Source organism: Dermacentor albipictus, chromosome 1 (assembly GCF_038994185.2).
Source record: "Dermacentor albipictus isolate Rhodes 1998 colony chromosome 1, USDA_Dalb.pri_finalv2, whole genome shotgun sequence".
Lineage (NCBI taxonomy): Eukaryota > Metazoa > Arthropoda > Arachnida > Ixodida > Ixodidae > Dermacentor > Dermacentor albipictus.
This window is the reverse complement of record NC_091821.1, coordinates 200020082-200042440: the sequence shown is the minus strand read 5'-3', so window position 1 is coordinate 200042440 and position 22359 is coordinate 200020082. Positions and strand designations below refer to the sequence as shown.

The 22359-nt window shown below is 48.9% G+C and overlaps 1 protein-coding gene across 1 annotated transcript in view; it reads left to right on the top strand.

Annotated features, from left to right (window-relative positions):
* The window catches only part of LOC135903139 (iroquois-class homeodomain protein IRX-6-like), a 211886-nt gene that overhangs the window by 122534 nt on the left and 66993 nt on the right, over nt 1–22359 (top strand). The window contains exon 3 of the mRNA XM_065433537.2: nt 18572–18666. Coding sequence (XP_065289609.1) covers nt 18572–18666 — 95 coding nt within the window. The remainder of the gene's footprint in view (nt 1–18571; nt 18667–22359) is intronic.

Genomic DNA, 22359 nt, shown 5'->3' with positions numbered 1-22359 from the left:
GCACGTCCAATTTAAGTTTTCACGATAATGATTAATCGAAGTTCTGATAATCCCGAAAGGCATGCGCGCTTGATGTTGCGCTTCTTGGACGAAAAAGTGAGAAAAAAGAAAGCGAAATAGGGAAGTGTTATTGCTTATTCTCCTTTCGCTCGCGTTTTTCACCGCGACAGCGCAGTCGATTTTATCGCCCACCACATAGCAGCCCTCGAACGCCGGTCTATTAAACCAGCCGCATCGTGCAACCGCCCCACATTTCATCTCACTCCCCGCGCCCCTCCGCAGTTAAAATGAATTCCACGCATACCTGCGGCCGCTGACGGGAACTGGTGTGCAGCGGGATCTTTAGGGAGCGCGAATCAAACATCCGTCGAAAGATGTGCCAAAAGTCTAACCTGCAGAAGCTCATATACGAATGACGGGTGAAAAATAGCCAGATAAATGAAAATCTATTATTCGCTTCTACCGAAATCCATTGCGTCCAGCGTTCCCCCAAAGCCGGCCGAAGCGCAAACGCGCTTACGCATGGTGTACAGATTGCTTTCGCGAACGCCTCACTGAGCATGTGGCTTTGCGCTTATTGTTGTGACAAGACGTGAGCGTACCAACAGCAGCTAACCGACAAACGCCGATAAAAAAAATAAGGGCACGAAAACACGTGAAAAAAAAGCATATTTTGTTGCGCTCGTGCGCTACAAAATATGTATGTGGTGTTTAACGCCGCTGATTATGCAAATTTCGGAGAAAGCCAATATTGAGGGTCGGCGCCTAATGTTCTACTAGTATAACATGTCCAGCATGTTTGTTCGATATACCAGAAGCTGTCGCAACATGTTAACGCGAAGCTTTCTTTGCAAACTGTCTCCGGCTTTCCTGACCATGGCTGCTGGCTGGGTGCTGCTGCTGTCTTGCAGAGTAGCTCGCTTACGCAGGACAGCATGTATACCATCTTTACTGCCCTTACAGGCGCCCAGGCTGCTGGCTTTGTTCTCTAGGGAATGGCTCAGTGATAAAAACAAATGACCTAGAAATACTCATTGTAACAAGTGCACGTCATTAAGAACACAATTCCTTTAATAAAGCAAACATTTCTGACCTTTCTATGCCTACTTCCTTAACCATTGCCTCTGAACTAGAACTTTTTTAAATGATGGAAACCCCACCTATCTGCGAGGAGCAGCGTATAGTAGCTGCCTCGACCTTAGATTTGTTTCACGCTCCTTTAACAGAAGGGTTCAATGGTTCTCGTACTTCCAAACGCGGCGAAATGACCACATCCCAACTTATCTCACGATTGCGGGGCTGAATAGCTCCAAGTTCTCCGGTGCCGTCCAATGCATCGACTGGCCGAAAGTTAAACCAATTCTGGAAGACGGCTGTCGAGGCGACATACCACCCAGCCTAGGGGTCTCAATTAAAGGTACCTTACAGGTTGCCACACATTCGATTTTGAAAAGCTCCGCATGCACCGAATTCGACATCGAGTTAGACAAACTTCGTGCAATTCGCCGCCGTACAGAACGAAGATATAGGCGCACAAAGTCCATTCATGATTTGAGATTGGCCAGATAACAAAGAAGAAAATACAGCATCGTATGAACAAGCTGGCTTCACAACGTTTGATTGACGTTTGATACCAAGTGACGATTGATACCATGGAATACCAACTAACCCGTACCCAAACCTTGCTTCACAACGTTGGATGCTTTTCTGCGAGTCTCTGGGTCCCCGAAAGCCTTTGTCTCTTATATGGAGAGCTCTTCGTGGCCTGCGTGCAACTTCCGAAAAGCGCCACCCACTTAATTCCCTGGCTCTTTACCTACAATGCTAAGAGATTGAAGTCGCAGAAGCCTTCTGTAGGAGGATTCCTGGTAAAGCAAGTTCCACGGGAATGCAGGCTCCCGACCACTCACCATCCTTAAGTGATCCCCCTATGGAGTGCCCTTTTTCTCTGGACGAACTAGAGGCTGCGCTTGCTTTACGCAGGCGTTCCTCAGCGCCAGGAGCAGATGGCATTGCATACCGTGCTTTGTGTAACCTTCGTGAACGAGCTCGAACGGCACTCCTGCTCCTTCCTGTACAGCATGTCGTGGTAGACTGGCACGGCTCCCCAGGAATGAAAGTCGCCTGATTCCGCTTCTCAAAGCTGGCAAGACACCTTTGGACATTGCCTCATACCGTCCGATCGCGGTTGCTAGTTCTGTAGGAAAAGTAATGGAACGGATGGGGTTCTGACGCGTCTGGAGTGGTACCTAGGGCGCTAGGAAATTCGTCCAGACACGTAAACAGGATTCAAGCTGATAGGAATGGCCGGCCGAGGTGGCAACATGCAAGTTTTCTCAGATAGCTGCAGCTGCGAGCGTTGCGAGCTTCTCCGAAGAGAACCATGGAAGCCTATCACAATTGCTGCGGGGACTCATCTCGTAGGGACCTCGAGGTGCCGCTTCAACACCCCCTCGGCGCCGTTGTGACTAAACGCGATCGGCGGACCAACTATTGTTACTGAACCCTCCACCGCAGACATGGTCTCTCTGCAGCAAGAAGAGCTTCCCTAACAAAAGGGTGCTTTGAGGTGCGTGGGCCCCAGGATTCGTCACAGTCTGCTGACACTCGTGGCGACTACAGGATGCAAGATAATGGACAACCAGAGGCCACGCTGCGGGGGTCAGCTCGGGGAACCAACGTGCCTTTCAAGACGTAAGCCCCGAGCTCTGCGAAGTCCGTCTCACCTCGGAGGGGGCAGTGAAACCTGTGCGGAATGTGTGTGTGTGTAAACCCCCTACGCCCTTCCTTCAAAGGCGGGCCGGCCACGGGGACTTTCTACGCTGACTGGTCGAATTTTCCCTCACCTAGGGATCTAGGGAACACGGAGTGTTTATAAGCAGCTGTTTGTCGCTGCTAGTGTGTGCTCGTCAATGTGCTCGTCATCGTGCTCGTGAGCTGTGTGCTCGTAAGCTGTGTGCTATATGCTCGTCTTGCGTGCTCCATTTGGGAGCCACGCTAGACTGTCGAATGTATCGCTTGCTTTAATGTAAAAAGGTGTAAATAAATCCTGCTCGCCTAGTCCTGACCCCCCAAGTTCCTCCCTACGAGCCGACTCCAACCCCTACAAGGCGCGGCCGTTTATCTACAGACAACGTCGTCGACTTGGTAACGCACGTCGAATTCCAAAAGGACTGTAAACGCTTGTCTGCTGCCTTGTTTCTAGACGTTAAAGGGGCTTACGGAAACGTTACCCATGAAGCCATCCTTAAAGGGACCCTGAAACGCTTTTGACGATTTTCTACAAACCTACTGAGTCGTTAGAGTAGGTCCTTCTGATCATTAATTGACACATCTAAGTGCTCTGCGTAAAGCGTGTAATTTATTATAAGGTTTTAAAAATGCACATCGCTGCCGATCGCAGCGCACTGCTCGGCGGAATTTTAAGCCGCCCCTACCCATATGACCGAAATTACCCATATGACGTCAGTGGGGCGAGCTATCCGATTGGCTGACCAGGGCGCGTGATCGATAATTTTTCCAACTTCATGGTAAACAAATGATCTTCGTAATAGTTGGAATGTTAGTTAATTTGTTTTTATAAAAAGAAAGTAGCATAAAGCGAATGCACAAGAACAATTTTTCAGTGCACTTAAGCACTTCCGGCACACAGCAAGTGTCGTCTGCTTGTGTTACAACGTACTCCATTTTGACGAGAGCACCGCGGTCAGAGTTGGTCTCAGTCTTTTCGCGAGCACTATGATTCGACTTTGTTGCCTTGTGGACTGCAAACGTAGCGACTGGCAATATGTCAAGCTGCGACATCGTGACCCTCTGCAAGGCAGCGTACGAGCGAACTGGCTGCGGCGCATCGGACTGCCGCTATCCGATCGGCGCCAGGATTTGCGCGTTTGTGGCCGTCACTTTACACCGGAAGATTACTAACGCAATAGCGTTTCGCGAGTCCCCTATTAGGGCAAACGCAAGCGCAAGGGGACAGGGTCTGGCCGCTTGACTGTGCCGTAACGGGACGAGCCGAGATGAGCAGAAGGGCAAATGTGAATGGTCTGCACGGTGCAGCCACCTGGTGGCATAGAGCTCAACCATACACAGTAGCAGCAACGAAGCGTATTCTTCTTTGCTGCTGGTGCGTAATTTTCGCAGGAGTGTAATCATCAACACGTTGTTTTTATAAATGTTTAAAATGTTTTACACTTGGTTAGAGCAATATTAGCGCTTTGTTTGGCTGGTTAAGCACTGCGCCAACAAGTGTCTGTACCGTGCAGACCAATCAGGCCGCTCATCTACGTCTACGCCAAAGTTCCTTCATCAGCTTGAGTTTATGCCTCCAGTCATTTGCCGAAATGACCAGCTTGCCTGTGGTTAACGGGATACCAGACACGTTCGGCGCTACGACAGAATGCTCGCAACGCACGCTGCTTCGATAGCTCTCGCTTGGGGTCGACAGCCAAGCGGCTAGCGGAGAGGTTTCGCGCGGGCGGGGACGGGCTCCAAAACAACCGGAAGTGGACGATGTGACGTCGCATCGTGACGCAGGACCAGTGAAGGCGGAGCTTAGCCCCGATCGCTCGGCGAACGAGTTGAGGAGGAAAAGTATGGCTGGGGAGGAGGGTAACTTCTAATCGCTTGTAGCTCCATTAATACGTAACGCTTCACTTCAATTGTGGTGCGAATGTTCTACTTAAGCTGTACCCTACGCGTCTACAAAATTTGTCCGAACCGTTTCAGGGGCCCTTTAAAGCGTTAGAAGCAACAGGACTTGATGGCAAGATATATCTCTGGGTTCTTAGCTACCTACAGATGCAATCATTCTACATGCTCACCGGGGATAAACCGACATTCCAGTATTACAGTAGCCGTGGAGTCCCTCAGTGCGGAGTACTAAGCCCAACGCTTTTTAATCTAGCCCTTATTGGACTACTCGAGGACCTGTCAAGCACCGTTGGACTCTCTATCTACGCCGACGACATCTGTATTTGGAAGTCGGGTGTGACACGGCTTCAGCTTCGCTCTCGGCTTCAGAAGGTGGCCTCATTGACATCATGCTACCTTCATAAACAAGGTCTGGAGGTTACATGGGAAAAGTGCCCAGTGGTAGTGTTTACCCCTATGTCTGCATAGGCCATATCAATCAACGGACAAGTGATATCGTCCAGGAGAAGTCCCAGGTTCTTGGGTGTTGTGATTGACAGGGACTTGTTCTGGACTCCTCACGTGAACCACGGGAAAAAGAGACTAATTGCTATATGTCATCTGTTCAGGTTCCTTGCAGGGAAGAACTGGGGGGTGTCCACACAATCCATGTTACAGCTGTACAGAGCGTTGTTTGTTGGGTTCCTCCGGTACATCCTGCCTGTTATATCCAACACTTTCAAAACCAATTTGCGTACAGTTCAGAGCAATCAAGCTCAAGTTCTTAGGATATGCCTTGGATTACCACGCAGTGTGTCAATGGCTGAAACTATCGCCATTGCTCAAGATCATTCAATCACGACGCACATAGCCGTCGAGACAAGGCGTGCACATGTCAGTCACATTGCCCGGACCCCTTGCCACCACCTCGTCGCAGTCACTGTCGAAATATCCCGCACGTCATTTAGCACAACTGTTAGTGCATATCGTGCCTCGCTTACATCGGGGTACACGCCTGCGGCCAGGTCGATGTTTCCTCCAAGGCGTTTTTGCCGTCGTGAAGTACATCTCAGAATTCTAGGTTTTCAGAAAAAGTCGGATCTGCCATCGCTTGGACTAAAACAATTGAGCTTACTCCTGTTGTACTGGAAATGCAGTAGCCACGTACACATATATATAGTGACAGATCGACCACATCGACCAGTTTTGGGGGTGCTATGCTTATACCGGCAAGAGGAGTATAATGGTACGTTCACACTGAGGAATCCGGCGTCTACAGCGAATGGAATTCTCCTGCCGCCGAAAATCGCGTAGTTCACACTGCTTGCGGACCGCGCCGCCGGAAAGACATACAGCGCCATCTGTCCCATAAAGTGCTAACCTCCAATCAAGCGTGGGATATCCCGGATGTTCGCGCGGCTCGAAATTGCGCAGTTGTCTCCGCTCCCATCGAGTTCGTGTGTTTATGTTGCGCGTCTCCACGATTGCTTGGAAAGACAATGATGAACCCCGAGCAAGAAGAGGCAGTACTGCTCGGCCTGTTGGCAAGCACCTTTCTGGCGATGCATGACGCGCAGAAGCATTCGCCGAAGAGACGGCGGCGACATGACGTGAGACTCGGCCGCCATCTTTGGAAGTTCTGTTTCGCGCTCCCCGATTGGTTGGCGCCGCGCGGCGGCGAGGCAATCCGGCGGCAGCTGCCGCAAAAATCGGTACGGGAGCGATCGGCGCGGAAGGGGCTATTCCGGCGGATCTCGCCGCCGCCGAACTGGGTTCCGCCGAACTGGGCGCCGCTCCAGACGCCGAATGTCTCAGTGTGAACGGGGCATAACACTGCGATTCAAGACGTCACATGTCACGACGTGCACAGCTGCAGAACCCACGGCTCTCCGCAGTGAGCTTCACTTTATTGACACCGAGAGTCCTGGTACATGAGCCGTTTTTTCCGACTCGAGACCGGCTTCTCACAGCATGCAGTCAATTCTCAGACATGGAGCTGACGAACAGCTAACATACGAAATGGTCAAACTTCATCACGACGCCAAACAGAAAGGCCAAGAAATTATTTTCCACTGGCTACCTGGCCATTACGGAATCAGTGAAAATGATCAAGCAGACAAAGCTGCCCGAGAGTCACATCAAGAACAACACAGCGTTCCCATTCGTCTTTCAAGGACAGACGCTGCAAGGCAGCTTCGTCACCTGGCACACAAGCTCTCTTTAATAGAGTGAAACACCCAATATATAAGGCGCACCAGGTTGTGCGAACTGAACCTTTCGCTCCAACTCCGACCTCCACTCGGGCTTCACCGACGTGAGGCATCGCTTCTATACCAGCTGTGGTTGGGAGTGGCTTTCGCGAAGGCGTACACCACTTTGATTACAATGACCGACAGTGCTGCCTACGACTTCTGTAGCGTGGAAGAAAACATCGAACCTTTATTGTGCCATTGTCATCGATTTCAGTCGGAAAGACAAACATTATCTATCTTATTGCGACAAGTGGATGATCGACCGTTGTCTGTGCAGGTGCTACTTGAAGACCGTCCCCATCGCTCATCTGTCCACAAAACTATGAAGGCACTTTTGTCTTTCTTGAGGACGGCTGGCCTATGTGAAAGCCTTTGACTCGTTCAGACCCTCCGCATGCGTGCGCGAGCACATCGCAGTTTTCTTGCCCCTCCCTCTCTCTATCTTATCCTTCTATTCCCTCTTTCCCGTCCCCCAGAGTCCCCCAGACGCATTTCCGGCTAACATACCTGCCTTCTCGCTTTATTTCCCCCTGCTCCTCCTGTCGTGCTTACGCCAACTACTTCTTTGAAATGACTGCCACGTGTTGAATTACAAACCATGGCACATGCCCACATCTGCAGATGGATCAAGAAGCGAGCAGTACATTAAAATAAATAAGGAAAAATGAAGAAATTCAAGGCAATATAAGGGTTGTCACATTGCGTAGCACGGGTGCGCGGGAGTACACGCGCGCGCGCCAGTTTCCTGTACGCCAAAGGCGCAGGAATTTAATGGCAAATCCGTGCAGAATTTCGATCACAGCTTCACGAAAGTATCAACTCACGTTGACTCTAAAATGCGCGTTGGACCTGCATAATTTTTTTTAACTTTACATTTGCTAAAACAATATTTTTTTCGATACGTAGTGAAATTTAAGGTGCCAGAGCTTGGTGCAACATGTCTTTACTTGTTTGAGAGCCATTTGGGAGTGACGATCGTGAGGTGGAAAGGCGTTGTCAAAATTACGAGTAGTTCTTTCAAGGTTGGTCTACTTTTACCATGGAAAGTAACTCGTTTAAATTATAGTGAGACTGTGGCTGAAATCCGCCTCGTTTTGCACTTCCGTGTGGCTGAAGCACGCTAAGGGATCTGTACTCGTTATGAGCCAGTTTGAATACTTATTATCAGGAAAGCATATACCAGCCATAGTGTAGTTGTAACCCTCTAAGTAGCTCTACAAGAGGAGCGTTTGTTTAAGCAACACCATCTCTTACAGATTACCTCACGCTTAAATGTCAGAAACGACCTACGTTTAGAGCGTTACCTGCATAAGAGCGCATGGAGCACATAGCAGAAAACTCACGAAGGCTTGTCCAACTTACTTTATTATAAGTGGTGCCGCTGTAGTATTACGGCGTCATATCAGGGTCCTTATTCATAGAAAGCTGTTGCGCTAGAAAAGTTCGTAAGAGCAAATTCTAGCCCATCCTGGTGCTGGACAAATTAGCGAAGGCAGCTGGCCTACATGGGAAGAAGCACTTACGAACAGAAAGCTAGTGAATTCAGCCCCAAAATTATTATTCAGCTGGTCACAGAGCAAGCATGAAATATATAACAGTAAGTTGATACGTACCACCCGATGCCCTAAAATACTGATGCCAAGCGTCGGCACTCATTTATAAACAAGCAAAAAAAAAAAATCTGCAGGATCCGGAACACCTTGGTCCTAAATGACAAGCTGCCTTGCGCGAACGCCATAAATGTCAATGCGGACACGCATTGCGCTCAAAATTTACCATGTAGAGCCTGCATCTCTAGAGCTAGACCAGGTTTATCTAGAATGGCAGTACGCGATGAGTGGCTACGGCGTTTCCTGTGCAGATGCAGCGCGACAAGGTGCTTTACGTCATGATGAGTGCCTTAATCAAAAAAGGCTGGCGACACGTATGCCAAATAGCGCGACAGTGATCCGTGACAGCTTGCTCCAGAAGCCACTGGGAATCTTCGGGGGCGTTGAAGCATTGCGAGCAAGCCTGTCAGCAGTCTTGTTGCCCAAAACACTCACGGTATGTGCGGAAGAAGGCACCTAAAGTCCACACTCAAGCCTCACTTGCAGTCTGACAGCTCCTGTCAGGGGCCCCGTTGCAACGCCTAGAGTGCTGATCTGATGTCTCAAAATACCATAGCGGCATGCGCCTGGAACAATGTAAGCTTCTTTAGGACATGCCTTCATGGGGACGACTTCACTTACTGTCGACGACACGAGTTGGGCAGTGCGAGAGGCGTTGAGGGGCTGTATTACATGCGTCATTGCAGGCGGAAGCGTCGCGCTCTTGTGATGATGGCGTTCTTTTACGAACCAACAAGCTTCGCCATACCATGCGATAAAGCGGTGCGCCTCGGTGCTGCTGCTGCTGGTGCTGCTGCTGCTGGTGCTGCTGCTGACGTGACATAGCTTTTCACCAATCGGGAGCGGTGCAAATCGGCAATTGGCGTCACCTCGTGCATAGAGGGAAGTGCGAAGGCGAATTGATCTTTTCGTCACCGGTCTACGTCACGGGTGGTTGGATCGCGAGCAGCGCTTCGCACTCCCGTGGGTGCTGAGGGGGACTGTACGAATAATGTGACAGTAGTTATTTAACTCTACATGGCCATTTTAAAATGTTGAAACACGGAACTAGGTGTTTATGACGATTTCTTCGACTTCGAATATAAACATGTGCCGTAATGTTTGTAATTAAGAAGGTAATCGTTATTATTTAGTTTAATTAATGAACGGGTTGTTATTATTTGTCTTGAAAATGATGTCAGATTGTGCAGCTGATTCATATGCAGTGATGTAAGTAAGTTTAGCAGGCCTAATTTTTCAAGCGTTTGAAGTAAAGAAAAATAAACGTTACATAGTTGAGGCTGCAGCCGCACTCGTCTTGCATGCGATGACACACGGTGGGCCCAGGGAATTGCACGATCGTAAAACGCCGGCACTGGATAAGTCATTATGACATTGCGGAGACGTGAGAGACCTTGCTGCCATGACTTACATTCCGGTCGTAGTTATTCTTTCTTTGCACCTGATAATACACACTGTCAATTCCACAGCTCTCATGTTCTCGTGTATATATGTTTTCCTTTCTAAATGCAATAATCAGTTTATATTCCTCATAAGTAATGATGTGTGTACTAGGCACTTCGATTTCACAAGTTTCGCACAGTGCTAACAATGTCTGCGTCAGCGTGCGCCTTTCCGTTGCCTCCGAAACAAATGCGTGCATGACGCTTTTTTCCACGGCTCCAGGAAGTACATGCTCTGAGCACAGCACAGAATGGCCAAGGCAATACTTGGCCTCATTCTCTCAGTATTTGGTGCGTCCAGTTTTCACCTGCATTATGAAGTCCAACCTTTGGCGGTAGCTCGATCGCCTGGTCGAAATGAAGCATGGCGGAAGATAAAAACAGCGACGGCGCTCATTAATAAAACACTAACACATCACCTCTATCTCGTGTCTTTAGTCATTAATCCGATTGCCACAAATTGAACCGGAATGATAGTAGCCTTTCGCGCGCTTTGCCCGTTGTCACCGTCACGTGTTTAAAGCCATATAAGACAAATTGCTTGTAGATTTGTCTTTATTGTGGACAATGCTCTCGCCCCAGAAGCCGAGAAGTCATTCTGGGTTTTATTTCTCATGGTCGGAGTTATTTCTTTTCCTTTTTCTTATCGTCTATTATCTATGGCATAGTGCATGGCCTGAGCTACGTGACTAATACCCCTGACACACGGGCAAAACTAAAGTCCTTTCCAGTAAACCCCTTTTGCTACTCTGAAGGACCCTTTGCAGAAAGGAGTTGCGCTCATGACACACGGCACCGCACTGCACTTCGAGGTAGTTCCTCAGATGAACGCCGCAAGAAAAATAGTGCTGGCTATTAAAGCCACAAGAGAGGAAACATTCTTAAAAAGCTGCGTATTTAATTACACTTAGCTACTCTAGAACCTAAAAGATATATTTTTTTAATTGTTGATGGCTAATAATGCTTATAGTCGTTTATTTTATTCGCGTTTTTGCGTTGTTAGCAGCCATTTAACTTGGTCCAGCAAATATGTGCAGCCGGTGTTTTGCTGTGCGTGCTGCTTATTCTGGTGATGCCCACGTTTCTGTCGTCCTTTTTCACGTCTTTGTCGGCCCTTCCTTTGTGCGCGGAGGCGTAACGCGTTTTATTCAATATGTTATTCCAACAACTGTGGTTTCTTCTGGGTATTTCCTGCGGGCGCTGATTGTGCAGTCTCCATCTCGCGACGTGAACACACCACATGCGCGCAGCAAACGACGGCGACACTGCCGGAATTCAACATGGCGGCACTAGCGACGTTATGCGAGCGTTTGAGGCTATAGCTGGAGGAAATCTTCACTATTCGACAAATTGTATCACAGCTAACAATTAAAACATTTTCGCAAGGTAAAAAAAAATACCTATCGGCACCGTAGTTATGTGGCAGGTTTCCTTCTATTGACGTGCACGCTGTGTGCGACAGTAACTCCTTTTCCGCTCGAAAAGTAGTTGCGCGATCTCCTTTCCCGAAAAGGAACTTTGCCGTAAAGGTCAAAAGCGCTGCTGCGATATTTGAAAGATACAGGATTGAGTGAGCGTCTGTAATCCGGACTGAGTGACTGAACGATATCCCCGGTGGACTTTCTCTTCTTTCTTTAATCTTTCCGTCCCCATTTCCCTTTCCCCAGTGTAGGGTAGCCAACCGGGCTCAGTCCTGGTTAACCTCCCTACCTTTCATTTATCATTTGCTCTCTCTCTCTCTTGCCGTAAAGGTGATACTCCTTTGTCGGGTGTCACTGCACTTGAACGCCTTTCCGGTAGATGTCCCCTTACCTGAAGGACTTTAGAGTGCCCGTGTGTCAGGGGTATAAGTTGATCTCCCGCGCTAGTGAGCTGTCTTGCTTTCTTTATCATGTAGTGAACACATGGTCTGCGTTGGTCTGCGAACTCATGGATTTGCCTTTGGATCCGATTTACTTTCTCTCCAATCCTGTGACTTTTCTTAACATTCTGGGTGGCTTTCGATGGATTCTGGACCCCCACTAAAATTCCACCCAATGGGGCGGAGAAGCATTGAGTGTCTTTCGTGCGGCGTCCTGCTTTCTGCGCGTCGTGTGTTGTTTACTGTGCTCCGGGAAAACGCGAACGCAGAGACTTCAACGGAGACTAGAGAAGAGTCGTACGCTCTGACTGTTTCCACTCAGCACGTACATTACGTAGAGTAGTAGAGCTAAGTGGGGCCAGTTGGTTGTACATTGTTTTGGGTAAATGCACTGGTATGCAAAGGAACAACTTCAAAACGGGACAGAACATATGCGCTGCGTGAGGTGTGTGTTCTGTCTCGATTTAAAATATATTCTTGTGGAAAACAGCGAGCATATCTAACACAGCGTACAGGAGGCCTCGAGTTGTGGTTTCATACAAAGTAGAACTTAATGCCAGGCAAGAAAAACGACAGTAGCGGTAGCAAATTAGAAGCAAGTCTGTGTAACTCCCACCGCAGACATTTGCGCTCTCCTCCTTTTTTCACCCCCGCTCCTCAAAGCCTCCCCGCCCACCAGCTCCTTTCACTTGTCTGATTCTGACGGCCGTGACACTGTCGCTCATCTTTAACGATTTGCCACGCATTATCGCGCCGAAGCCAGCGAGGGGGGCTGGCATGGGCAGCCGGCGCTGGGGGACCGTTCGCTGCGGAGGCCCACGAGGGAGGCGGAAAAATTAATACGAGCCACGGATTGCGGCCCAAAGATTAGGGGCGCTGCGGGGAAAATGAAAGCGAAACAAAAGCAGCGGCCGACTGGCACCAACGAGCCGAGGCCCTGGAAGTGGCAGTGGCCACGAACAAAAGCCTGCGGCCCGGTGGATCGCGGGGGAGGAAGCGTCGTCGGGGTAGGAGCGGCCGTCCCGAAGAGCGGACCGCGGCCGAAGCTCCGCGCGCGCTGGCTGCCCCGCCGGCACCGAGGGGGGAGATCCCAGGCGTGCCTCCGGCCGCCGCTGCATATTAGGCTCACCTTTCATATTAAGCTGCGTCATTCTTCACGCTCAGCGCCAGAAGGAAGGGACGGGAAGGCAGAGAAAGGAAGGCGGGCACGCCCCCCACCTGACTGCTGCTGCGCGCCTCCCGCTGTTTCTTTTTTCCTTGTTTGTTTCGCGCCCAGAAGCGCGTGGTGCTGCCCACCTCTGGTGTTATTCCTGTCTGCCTTTCTCTACCCCCCCCCCTCCCCCCAGCCCACTTCAACTCGCTTTTCTTCTCACATCATCCCCATCGCCTCCAGCTTTGCTTTCGCTGCGCAATATGGGACGACGATGAGCCTAAACAGTGGTCGCTGGATTGGAAGGCTCGGCGCAAGCTTGGCCGCACGCAGCGAAGAATAAGAGAAGGTGGCCGGCGTGGGATGCTGGCCGTATGCTACGCGCGCCCTGGGCGTCGCGCTTGCGCGGAAGCAAAGCGCGCGCGATGTCACGAATATGCTCCAAAGAAAAACATCTGCTGTGAGGGGGACCTGTCAAAAATTGTTGATGCATAAGGAAACTGCGGAAACAGCAAGCAGTTGGCTTTGGATGCGCAATCGCCGGGCTGCCCTCCCTTTAGCCCCGGGACAAGATTTATTGTGCATTTCTGCCTTCGGAAACTGAGGGAAGTTTGACGACCTTTACAGCCTGGAAGCGCGGCGTTTCATGCCTCAGGCAGCACATTCTTGCCCCGTTGAACAGATAAAACGGTCTACCCTTACGTAGTACGTGGCCGATGTTTGCTGCCAAAAGTGTATACATATCCAACATTCCAGGAATAAAAAAAAGGTAATGAAAAGTATGAGAACGGACGCTCAAATTCTTCTACATGTAAATAAATCTAAAGGTTCTTAGGTAGGAGAGAAAATCGATGGTAGTGTGTCGAAGTGCACAACTGACAGCTCCCTCTATGAGCTCTTCAAACGCCGCATATTCCTGAACGTCATTTCAGGGCCTTCACAGTGAACATGAGGGTCTACAGCAAATGAGACCGGCACACAATTTTAACAGCCACCAAGGTAGACTTCTGTCAGCGAGTAAAGCTACACATCTCATCGCTTAATCTTAAGTTTCGCGAAAAGAACTATGCCGTTGCCAACTGCCATCGACAGCGGTGACTCGGCGAAATTGGCGTTCTGGAAAATGCTGATTTGCGCATGCGATGATTTTTACTTTTTATTCGTTTGTCGATATAAGTACCAAGCCCTTCTGAAATAAAATCAGTTTATAGTTAGCGCACCTCCCGTCATCTTTCTTGTCCGTGTCAATTCAGCGCTATAACATCAATTACAGCGGTGACTAGGAACGCTGTCGCTGTGTATTGGCTAGTTGGTTGTTGGCCACTTTTTATAAGAAGAGAGAGAGAAAAAAGGATGCATAGACAAGCAGGGAGGTTAACCATAGGTAGTTCTGGTTGGCCACCCTGCACGGGGGGAAGGGTTAAGGGGGATAATATGAGAAAGAGAGTGGAAGCGGGAGATAGAGAGACAGAGAGACGAGCACGAACAAGCTGCGTACACTATAGAGCGGTAGGGGGCGGCGTTCTTAAAGTCTATCGTGAAGCCCCATAGACCGCAGGAACCTTAATAACGCGAGTAAGGCCTTTAGCGTGGATGTTCTGTAGGAGTACTGGCCTAACGCTTTCAGTTCTGATAGTGGACGATTGTCCAACTGGTTCAGTACTCTGCACAGCACTTGTCTCTGGGCACTATATTGCGAGCAGACACAGATAATATGTGCGAGCGTCTCATCGCTGCTGTATGTGTCGCACGTGGGGCTGTTGGCTATTCAAATAAGGAAATCATATGAGTTCGTAAATGCAACGCCTTGGCACAGACGGTACAGCATGGTCTGTTCACGTCGCGGTAACCCAGGCGATAGGTGCATCCGTAGGTCCGGAGACAACAAAGGCAAACGACACATGGTGAAAACGTTCGAGTCCCACAGGGGCAAAGTACATTCACGGGACATCAGTCGCAGCCCAGCCGTAGCGTCTATTCGCGAAAGCGGAATCAAGACACGTTGACCACTTTCATGTGCAGATCGGACGGCTTCGTCGGCATGGTCATACCTGCTGATGTTACAATGTCCTAGAAGCCATTGAAGGATTATGCTGTGTCCCTTGTCATGGCTGCGATGATATATGTGTCGAATTTCTGAGGCCAGTTGTTCATTGGGTCCATGGCGCATTGGGCTTTGTATGCACTGAAGGGCTGCCTTCGAGTCACTAAAGAGTGTCCATTGTTGCGGTGGTTCCTGATTAATGAAATCAAGTGCAGGACGGAGTGCCTCAAGTTCTGCACCCGTCGATGTGGTCACACATGAAGGTTTTAATATGATTACTTCAGATTTTGCGGTGATGAAGACTGCAGCAGCAGAGCTGTTGAGTTTCACCGAACCATCTGTTTAGACATGTTGGCGGAATCTGTGCACGTTGTGAATGTGTTCCAAAGTTGCTTGTTTCAAAGATTGCAAAGGTGCTCCGGCTTTGTTTCTGATGCCTGGAATCGTCAATTGCACTTACGGCCGGTGCAGACACCACAATAGATCTGATAATCGTGTAGCAGGCGTAAATTGTGATGGAAAGTAGGACTGATGTCTTACAATACTTTTGGCAAAAGTTGAATGTGTCCTTTTTGCTGGCAAGCAAGCAAGATGCTGGGAGGGAATTCGAGTCAAGTGTCGGATGTGTGCTCTCAGGACAACTGTATCAATGTAGACTGTCAAAGGACGTCTCTGTCAATGGCCACTGTCGCAGTCAATGACGTAGTTTTTGGGAGACCGAGACAAGTTCTGAGCTAACGTTAACTACGTTAATAGGTAGTACAAATGAAGTGAAGCCTTGCGCCTGTATCTCTATTTTCTCTTCAGTGCGCAATACTGCGCGCGTACGCAGATCATTGCTCAAATCCGCATGGCTATTGCATACGGCGAAGTAACATGTGCCATGTAAAAACCATATGTGTCCTATTGTTCGCTGCTAAGTCTGTACAGTAAACCAACAAAGGGCAAACAAGCAAGTAGCCATTTATTCACCACTACATAAAAGCTTATTCAGAATCGAATTATGCAAACTTCTGACAATTCAAAGCAAAATATGTGGTCCCTGGAGTGCCAGTCCGCGTGAGTTTATTTTATACAAGAAGAAAAAGAAGAGAACATGCGTCAAATTGGACTCCCAAACGCGAAAAAAGAAAGAGGCAAATGAAAGCAAGGATCGAGTTTCCTTTGATGATGATGATGAAGTATGGGTGTTTATTTATGGCGCAAGGTCTAGATATGGCCAAAGAGCGCCATGCGCGTAGTGATCAGCTGTCAATGACTCGTCCATGAAATGGAAAAATGAGCTGCGAATCGTTGACGTAGCATGGCTATAAAAAGGCCTAAAAATCAGTCGCTGTACATTGCGTAAAATATATAATTAAAGTAAAGGCGATGACTAGAGGTGTGCGCTATGACCATTAAAATTTTGTTACGAAGGGATGGCGTAATCCTCCTTTGCTATCACCTCACCTATGGAGCACCTAATGCAACAGCACTTTCGAAGACTGTCTGTGATACTGATAGCGACATGGATATTGTTATTGATTTTGACACTGTTTTCGGCCTTGCTTCTGCTTTCGTTCATATGCGCTATACCGTCAACGAAACCTGGCCTTGATCCAGCGTATCACGTAGCCTATAAAGGCCGCCTCTGTGTACGAGCGCGCGCACAGTTGCGTGAAACGTTACTGTATGGTGTAGGGAAGAGGCTCAGATTATCTCTTCGTAAACATGCGAAAGCAAACAATAAGAAAGTGCATTCACGGGCCTACCGAGACGCATACGCGGACGTCAGCGCAGCGGAGAAAGTTTAGCGCCACGCACGCGCAGGCGGGACGGGTGCAGCACAAATCTGTCCGCTCTCGTCGGACAGTGACGACGGAGGCGCAGACGTGGTAGATCCCTGTGCCGCTCCTTGGGCGTGTTGTCGACGGTGCACGCAATCCTTTACAGGGACCCTCCACGCAGCATCGCTGGAAGATGGATGGAATGTCATGATGACGGGCACTTGCGGCGAGCGCGTCAGCGGGCTCACTTCCTCGAAGACCGATGTGCGATGCAATAGGTCGCAAACATATACAGGCACACGTGGGAGAGGGAATCATCGATTGGGGAGCCCTATATAGGACCGGTAACGCACTCCCTCGCCAGAGCAGGATTGGCCACCCTGGTGCAGTACTTGGCCACAACCTCCTATATGAACACAACATAGTACATGACCGGGGCAGTTGGAGAAGTATAGGAGAGGCCTTTGCCCTGCAGTGGGCGTATGCTGCTGCTGCTGCTGCTGCTGCTGATGATGATGATGTAGGACTGCGCACGTTCCTGTGCCAGTGTATTGCGTACAGTGTATGTCGTCGGTGCTAGCGCTAGTGCAAAAGCCTAAGAGGACGCGCAAAAGTGGATCGAGTACCGATCAAACCATTTTGTTCGCGGTTATAGTGGACTTTTGGGGGGTTTTGTTTTGAGTGAAGCTCCGTCAGATGACCACGTAGCTTTAATCATAGCTAACAGCAGCCACAAAGGGAGAAATTTTGTTTTATCTGTGCATAGGATTTCTTTTTCTATCTTTTTTTTTCTGAAGTACAGACCTCACTTTACCCGCAGATGTGCTTTTTATTCGGACAAAAAGCCAGGTACCTAACCTAAAGACATTATTTTTTTACAATATAAGAGTTCGTTTCACATGACCGATCACTCGGACCTGGTGCATAGTCTGTCTGGTTTGTGAAGAGGCTACCGTATTCATCTATATATCCTAGATGAATCGAATAATTCCCAAGTTAAGGAATACTTGATCACACAGTTTCTGCAAGATGCGCCGAGCACGAGGCTATACGCAATGGGTTCCACCAGTGAAACTGTCACCGTCACTCATCGCTGTCACAACCCATCTCGCATGCTAGTAGCAGTCTAGCACACTAGCTGCAGCACAGGCGTGCTGCAGGCGTGCTGCGTGGGACCATGCACTGTCCTAATATATTTCTGTTATGACAGCGGCTGCCTGTCTATACTATCTCTAGTGCGACACACAGCCCTTCCCACTCTAAACTGACGTGCGCAAACGCAGTGTTCGCCTATGTACATTCACCGGCCCCTGACTTGCAGCTCTGTCTTCCGCTTATAAGCTATACCACGGCGTGAAGAAATTCTGCTGCGCCATCCATGACCCCTGCTTTCACATTTACTATGTCACAATCTTTTCTTATTGGAATGGCTGCAGGCCACACCTATGACACCTGCGGCTACGGGTTAATTTGGGCCGTCCTACTCAATCACTCGATTCGATGACTCCGTTATAATGTGAAGCGGCCTGTTATTGTCTCGTAATGCTCTGCCATGTTTTCCTTGCAAAGTGATTCTTGCATGCAATCAACTCCTGCTGCGGTGCCAACATTGCGGACGCTCGCATTTGCATTCTGCGCATATAGTGTCAGAATACGCGCGCTCTTTCGCCGCATATAGCATGGTAACGTCTTCGTTGATTCGTTGTTGTTTGTGTTGTTTTGCTGTGTTGGACAATGCAAACACCTTGAGCGCGCAAAGCATGCTCTGCCTTACTACTATGGATTACTTACGTTACATTTTCTTTATTTTGCAGAATCCGGCGTACACAATGAAAGAAGCCGCTGATCCGTGGAGGGGAATCACGCAACCAGCGTCCTATTACTACGATCCGGCTTTGGCTGCATACGGGTGAGTTGTTACGTTTCACAGCGCGTATAACAATGTTATCGTGTACTTGGACGTATAAGCGCTATTGTGTACTTGCTGGGTGATATGTACGCTGATTCTTTCTTTTTAGCCATATATTACGCACTCAAAGTACAACCACCGATCATTCAGTACTCCATGCGTTAGTAGATTCTGGTAGCAAAAGTCTGATACGTACAGTCCAGAAAGAACAGAAAAAAGAAACAAAGAAATAATAAAAGCAGAACGCAGAGTGTACAAAGTCTCGCAATGTACATAAAGCGAAGAACGGGCCTTGTATTTCCAGAAAATAAGTTCAATCCAAGTTTCAGGAAAGTTGTCTTATGCCTTGAGTGTCCTTTTTCTTGTGTGCGACGTGCTCATATAGTAAGTCGTAAGAGAAAAAAAAAATTAAATGCTGCTGTGGTCGCATGACATGAACGTGACAGGCGGCACTAAATGAGCACAGCCATTTCGTCGTGAATTCCAAGCCGATACGAAGAAACCCACCTTTCATCTTCCTCTCAGCCGTTGAACGGCACTAGTAAGAACTCGTGCCACGTGCTCGCTCATATTTTGCAGCGATTGGCACCGGTTGCAAAATAGGCAGTTGAAAATAGAGTGGTCGTGACACCGACGATAAATCCTAAAATTCCGAATTGCTAATTCCTAAAACAAGTGACGACTGGAACCACCTGCCCACCTTAATTGCCACAATTACAGACACTGACTTGTTTAAATCTGCTATTGAAAGTCTTGTTTTTTTTTTCAGTTATCTGCATTTTGCTGTAACATATTACCGTAGTGAACTGTTGTTTCTGCTTTTGTTTTGTGCATTACCGCATCTCGGTGTTTTATACACTTGCTTTACATGCCTACCACTCCCTTCTGTAATGCCCTCGGGCCCTGAAAGTATTTAAATAAATAATTAAATAAATAAATAAATAAATAAATAAATAAATAAATAAATAAATAAATAAATAAATGGAGAAACGTGCCATTGAGCGATCGCAGATGGGGTAACCCATGCAGCACGTGGAAAAGTTGTTGGAATTAAATCAACATTTATCCATATAATGAAAGCTGTTAATCTTCTCAAACAAAGAGTCAGTATGCGTGTACGCCTAAGGAGGCGCACACGCATACTTCACTACAAATGCGAATAACGAGGACACGTAAGGAAGTTTCGCGTTTATTAACGTACGAGTATTCTTACAGAATTAAATGACGATGTGGGACTGGATTTTGTGTGCTACTGATCTGAAAAAACAACACCATAATAAAGTGTATGCTCATTTATCGTGCGTGCGTGTGTGTGTGTGCGTACGTGCGTGCGTGCGTGTGTGTGTGTCCATATGAAAAATAGAGATCCCTTCGAGCCGTATGATGAAAAAAAAAGAAAAAAGAAAATAGCGAGCGCGAAGAGAAACGCAGACATACTGCATGTGCCGAAGCCAACGCCGTCAGGAACAAAAGCACGAAAAGCACGCTGGTCAGCATAGTTTGTGAAGTAGCGTTGTTTTGGCAGACATCGCTGACGGAATCGCTCATGTTGCAAGGCGGCACAAGCGCAAATCACATCAGTACGGACGGCATGTATGCAGTGGAAGGCGGGTATGCCGGAGTGATCGATTGTTAGACACGCAGGGAGTGATTAGTGCATCGGCAGCTTCCGTATAGCCTACTCCAGCGATGGTGGGCGCGGCGAGAGGCAAGTGTGTGCTGCAGGAGATATATGTACCTCTGTAACACGTTAAATAATTGCGTTCTGCGGTCTACGCTGTGGGTTAGCGGTGAGCGCAGGAAGAAATAAGCAAACACAAAGCAAGGCAGCGCAGTAACGTCTGCGGAAAGAGCAAAGAGAAAGGATATAGACTAAGCGCCCGCCGTTGATTTACAGGAGGGCGAAGCATTTAACGACGTGCGGGCCCGCATGACAGGCTGACCCACTTGGCGCCGAGCGCGGCAGGAGGAACAGCTCCCCCCGCCCCACCTCATACGCGACTTTGGCGCCAACTTTGGCGAATATTACGTCGCCCGGCCGCCGGTGTTCTAGTACACTCTAGCCGGGGAGTGGATGACGGCGGAAGAGGGCACCATCTGGCCCGGTAGCGAGCGCACACGCGTCGCACGTGACGGGCTGCTATACGCGGAGGCACAATGGCTGCTCCCTACACCGTGACGTGTCTCCGCTGGTCGCCCGCTTTTTTCGCGATGCCGATGGCGATAAGATAGCGGGCGGGTTTTAGCGAGCCACCGGTGGCAGCGCCGCTCAATGGAAACCCGACACGCTACGCTTACCGCGGCTTCGCTTTTATATGCGTCCCAAGCACCTGTCCCGACCATAAAACCGCGCGCTTGCGTGCGCGCACGGCCAGCGGCCGGGCCACACAGGCACGCAGGCCACGGAGCAGAAAAGGAGGAGGGGGGGGGGGCAACGATTAAAGAAAGAAAGAATGGACTGAAGCAAGACAACAAAAACACTGACGGAATAGCAGTAGCGTCAGGAAATGAAAACGGGCGCGAGCGAGAGCCGTTTGAGCGGCACGTGGACCCATTGCAAAAAGCGTGGCGCAATGGTCGTCCCCTCGAGCGCGCCGCACTGGCGAGGTTCAAACAACCGTTGTCGCCCGCATGGGGCAAAACGGGTGATTAGGAAATATGGCATGCAAAAGACGTGCCCATGTTCACGCACGGCTTTGACACGCTTGAGAACGGCGTGCGCAAACAGTGCGGACATTATACCAAGATTAATGGCGGCGGGAACACGTTTTCTTGCTGACCATGAATGGACTTGCGTCAATGGCACTGCCTACGAAGCGAGAAATTTATGTGCACAACAAGCCCTGCAGAAGAAAAGAAGGAAGACCATTTTGTCGGGATATACGCGAAGCGGCAATAAAAGGTAGCGCGTGTTGAAATTAGTTCAGTGACCCATAGAACAGCCACTCGCGTCACAAAGAATAAACGCAGTTCACAAACGTGAGCATGCACATACCGACACAGAATTACATGCCTGAGTCGGAGGAATAGGTATGAGTTGTTATACATACCCATTTTGCCGAGTGTGTGCTGCACGTACATATGTGGCTTCAGGTGCTGCTTTGTCCCATGTTTTTTTTTTCCGTATGATATACGGCGCAGAGTGCAGCATGTACCCGAATAAGATTAACATTATTAATTCAATTTTCATTGTCCTATACGTTTCGTCGCTTGTGTGACTGCACAGCAGCTCGGTTTATAAAACCGACATGTGCTGCTTGTGGCAGCAACTTAGCAATGATGCCGCGAAACTGCTAGCCAAAGGAAAATATAAACGTATAACATTACATGCATGGCTGTTCCATCATTTTAACATGGTACATTGACGCATGGCCAGAAAGGCAGGATCAAATTTTAGACCATAATGTGCAGACCCCATGTTCAACATTTCGGCAGGTAGTAAGCTTCAGTCGCAGCTTAACGTAACAGCAGTGCCTATTCGTTTCATTTCTTCTATCGCAAGAAAATAAAGTAAAATAGAAAAGAACAACATTGTGCCGAACATTTGACGCGTGTGACCGGTCATTTAAATGCAATATGCAAACATAAAACGTCCTATATACCGGCGGTTTTTCGCAGCAGCAGAGGCGAAGTTCGCACTCGCTGGAAATATTCTCGGTGGCACAGCGTCTGACCAATGGCAACGCGCCACAA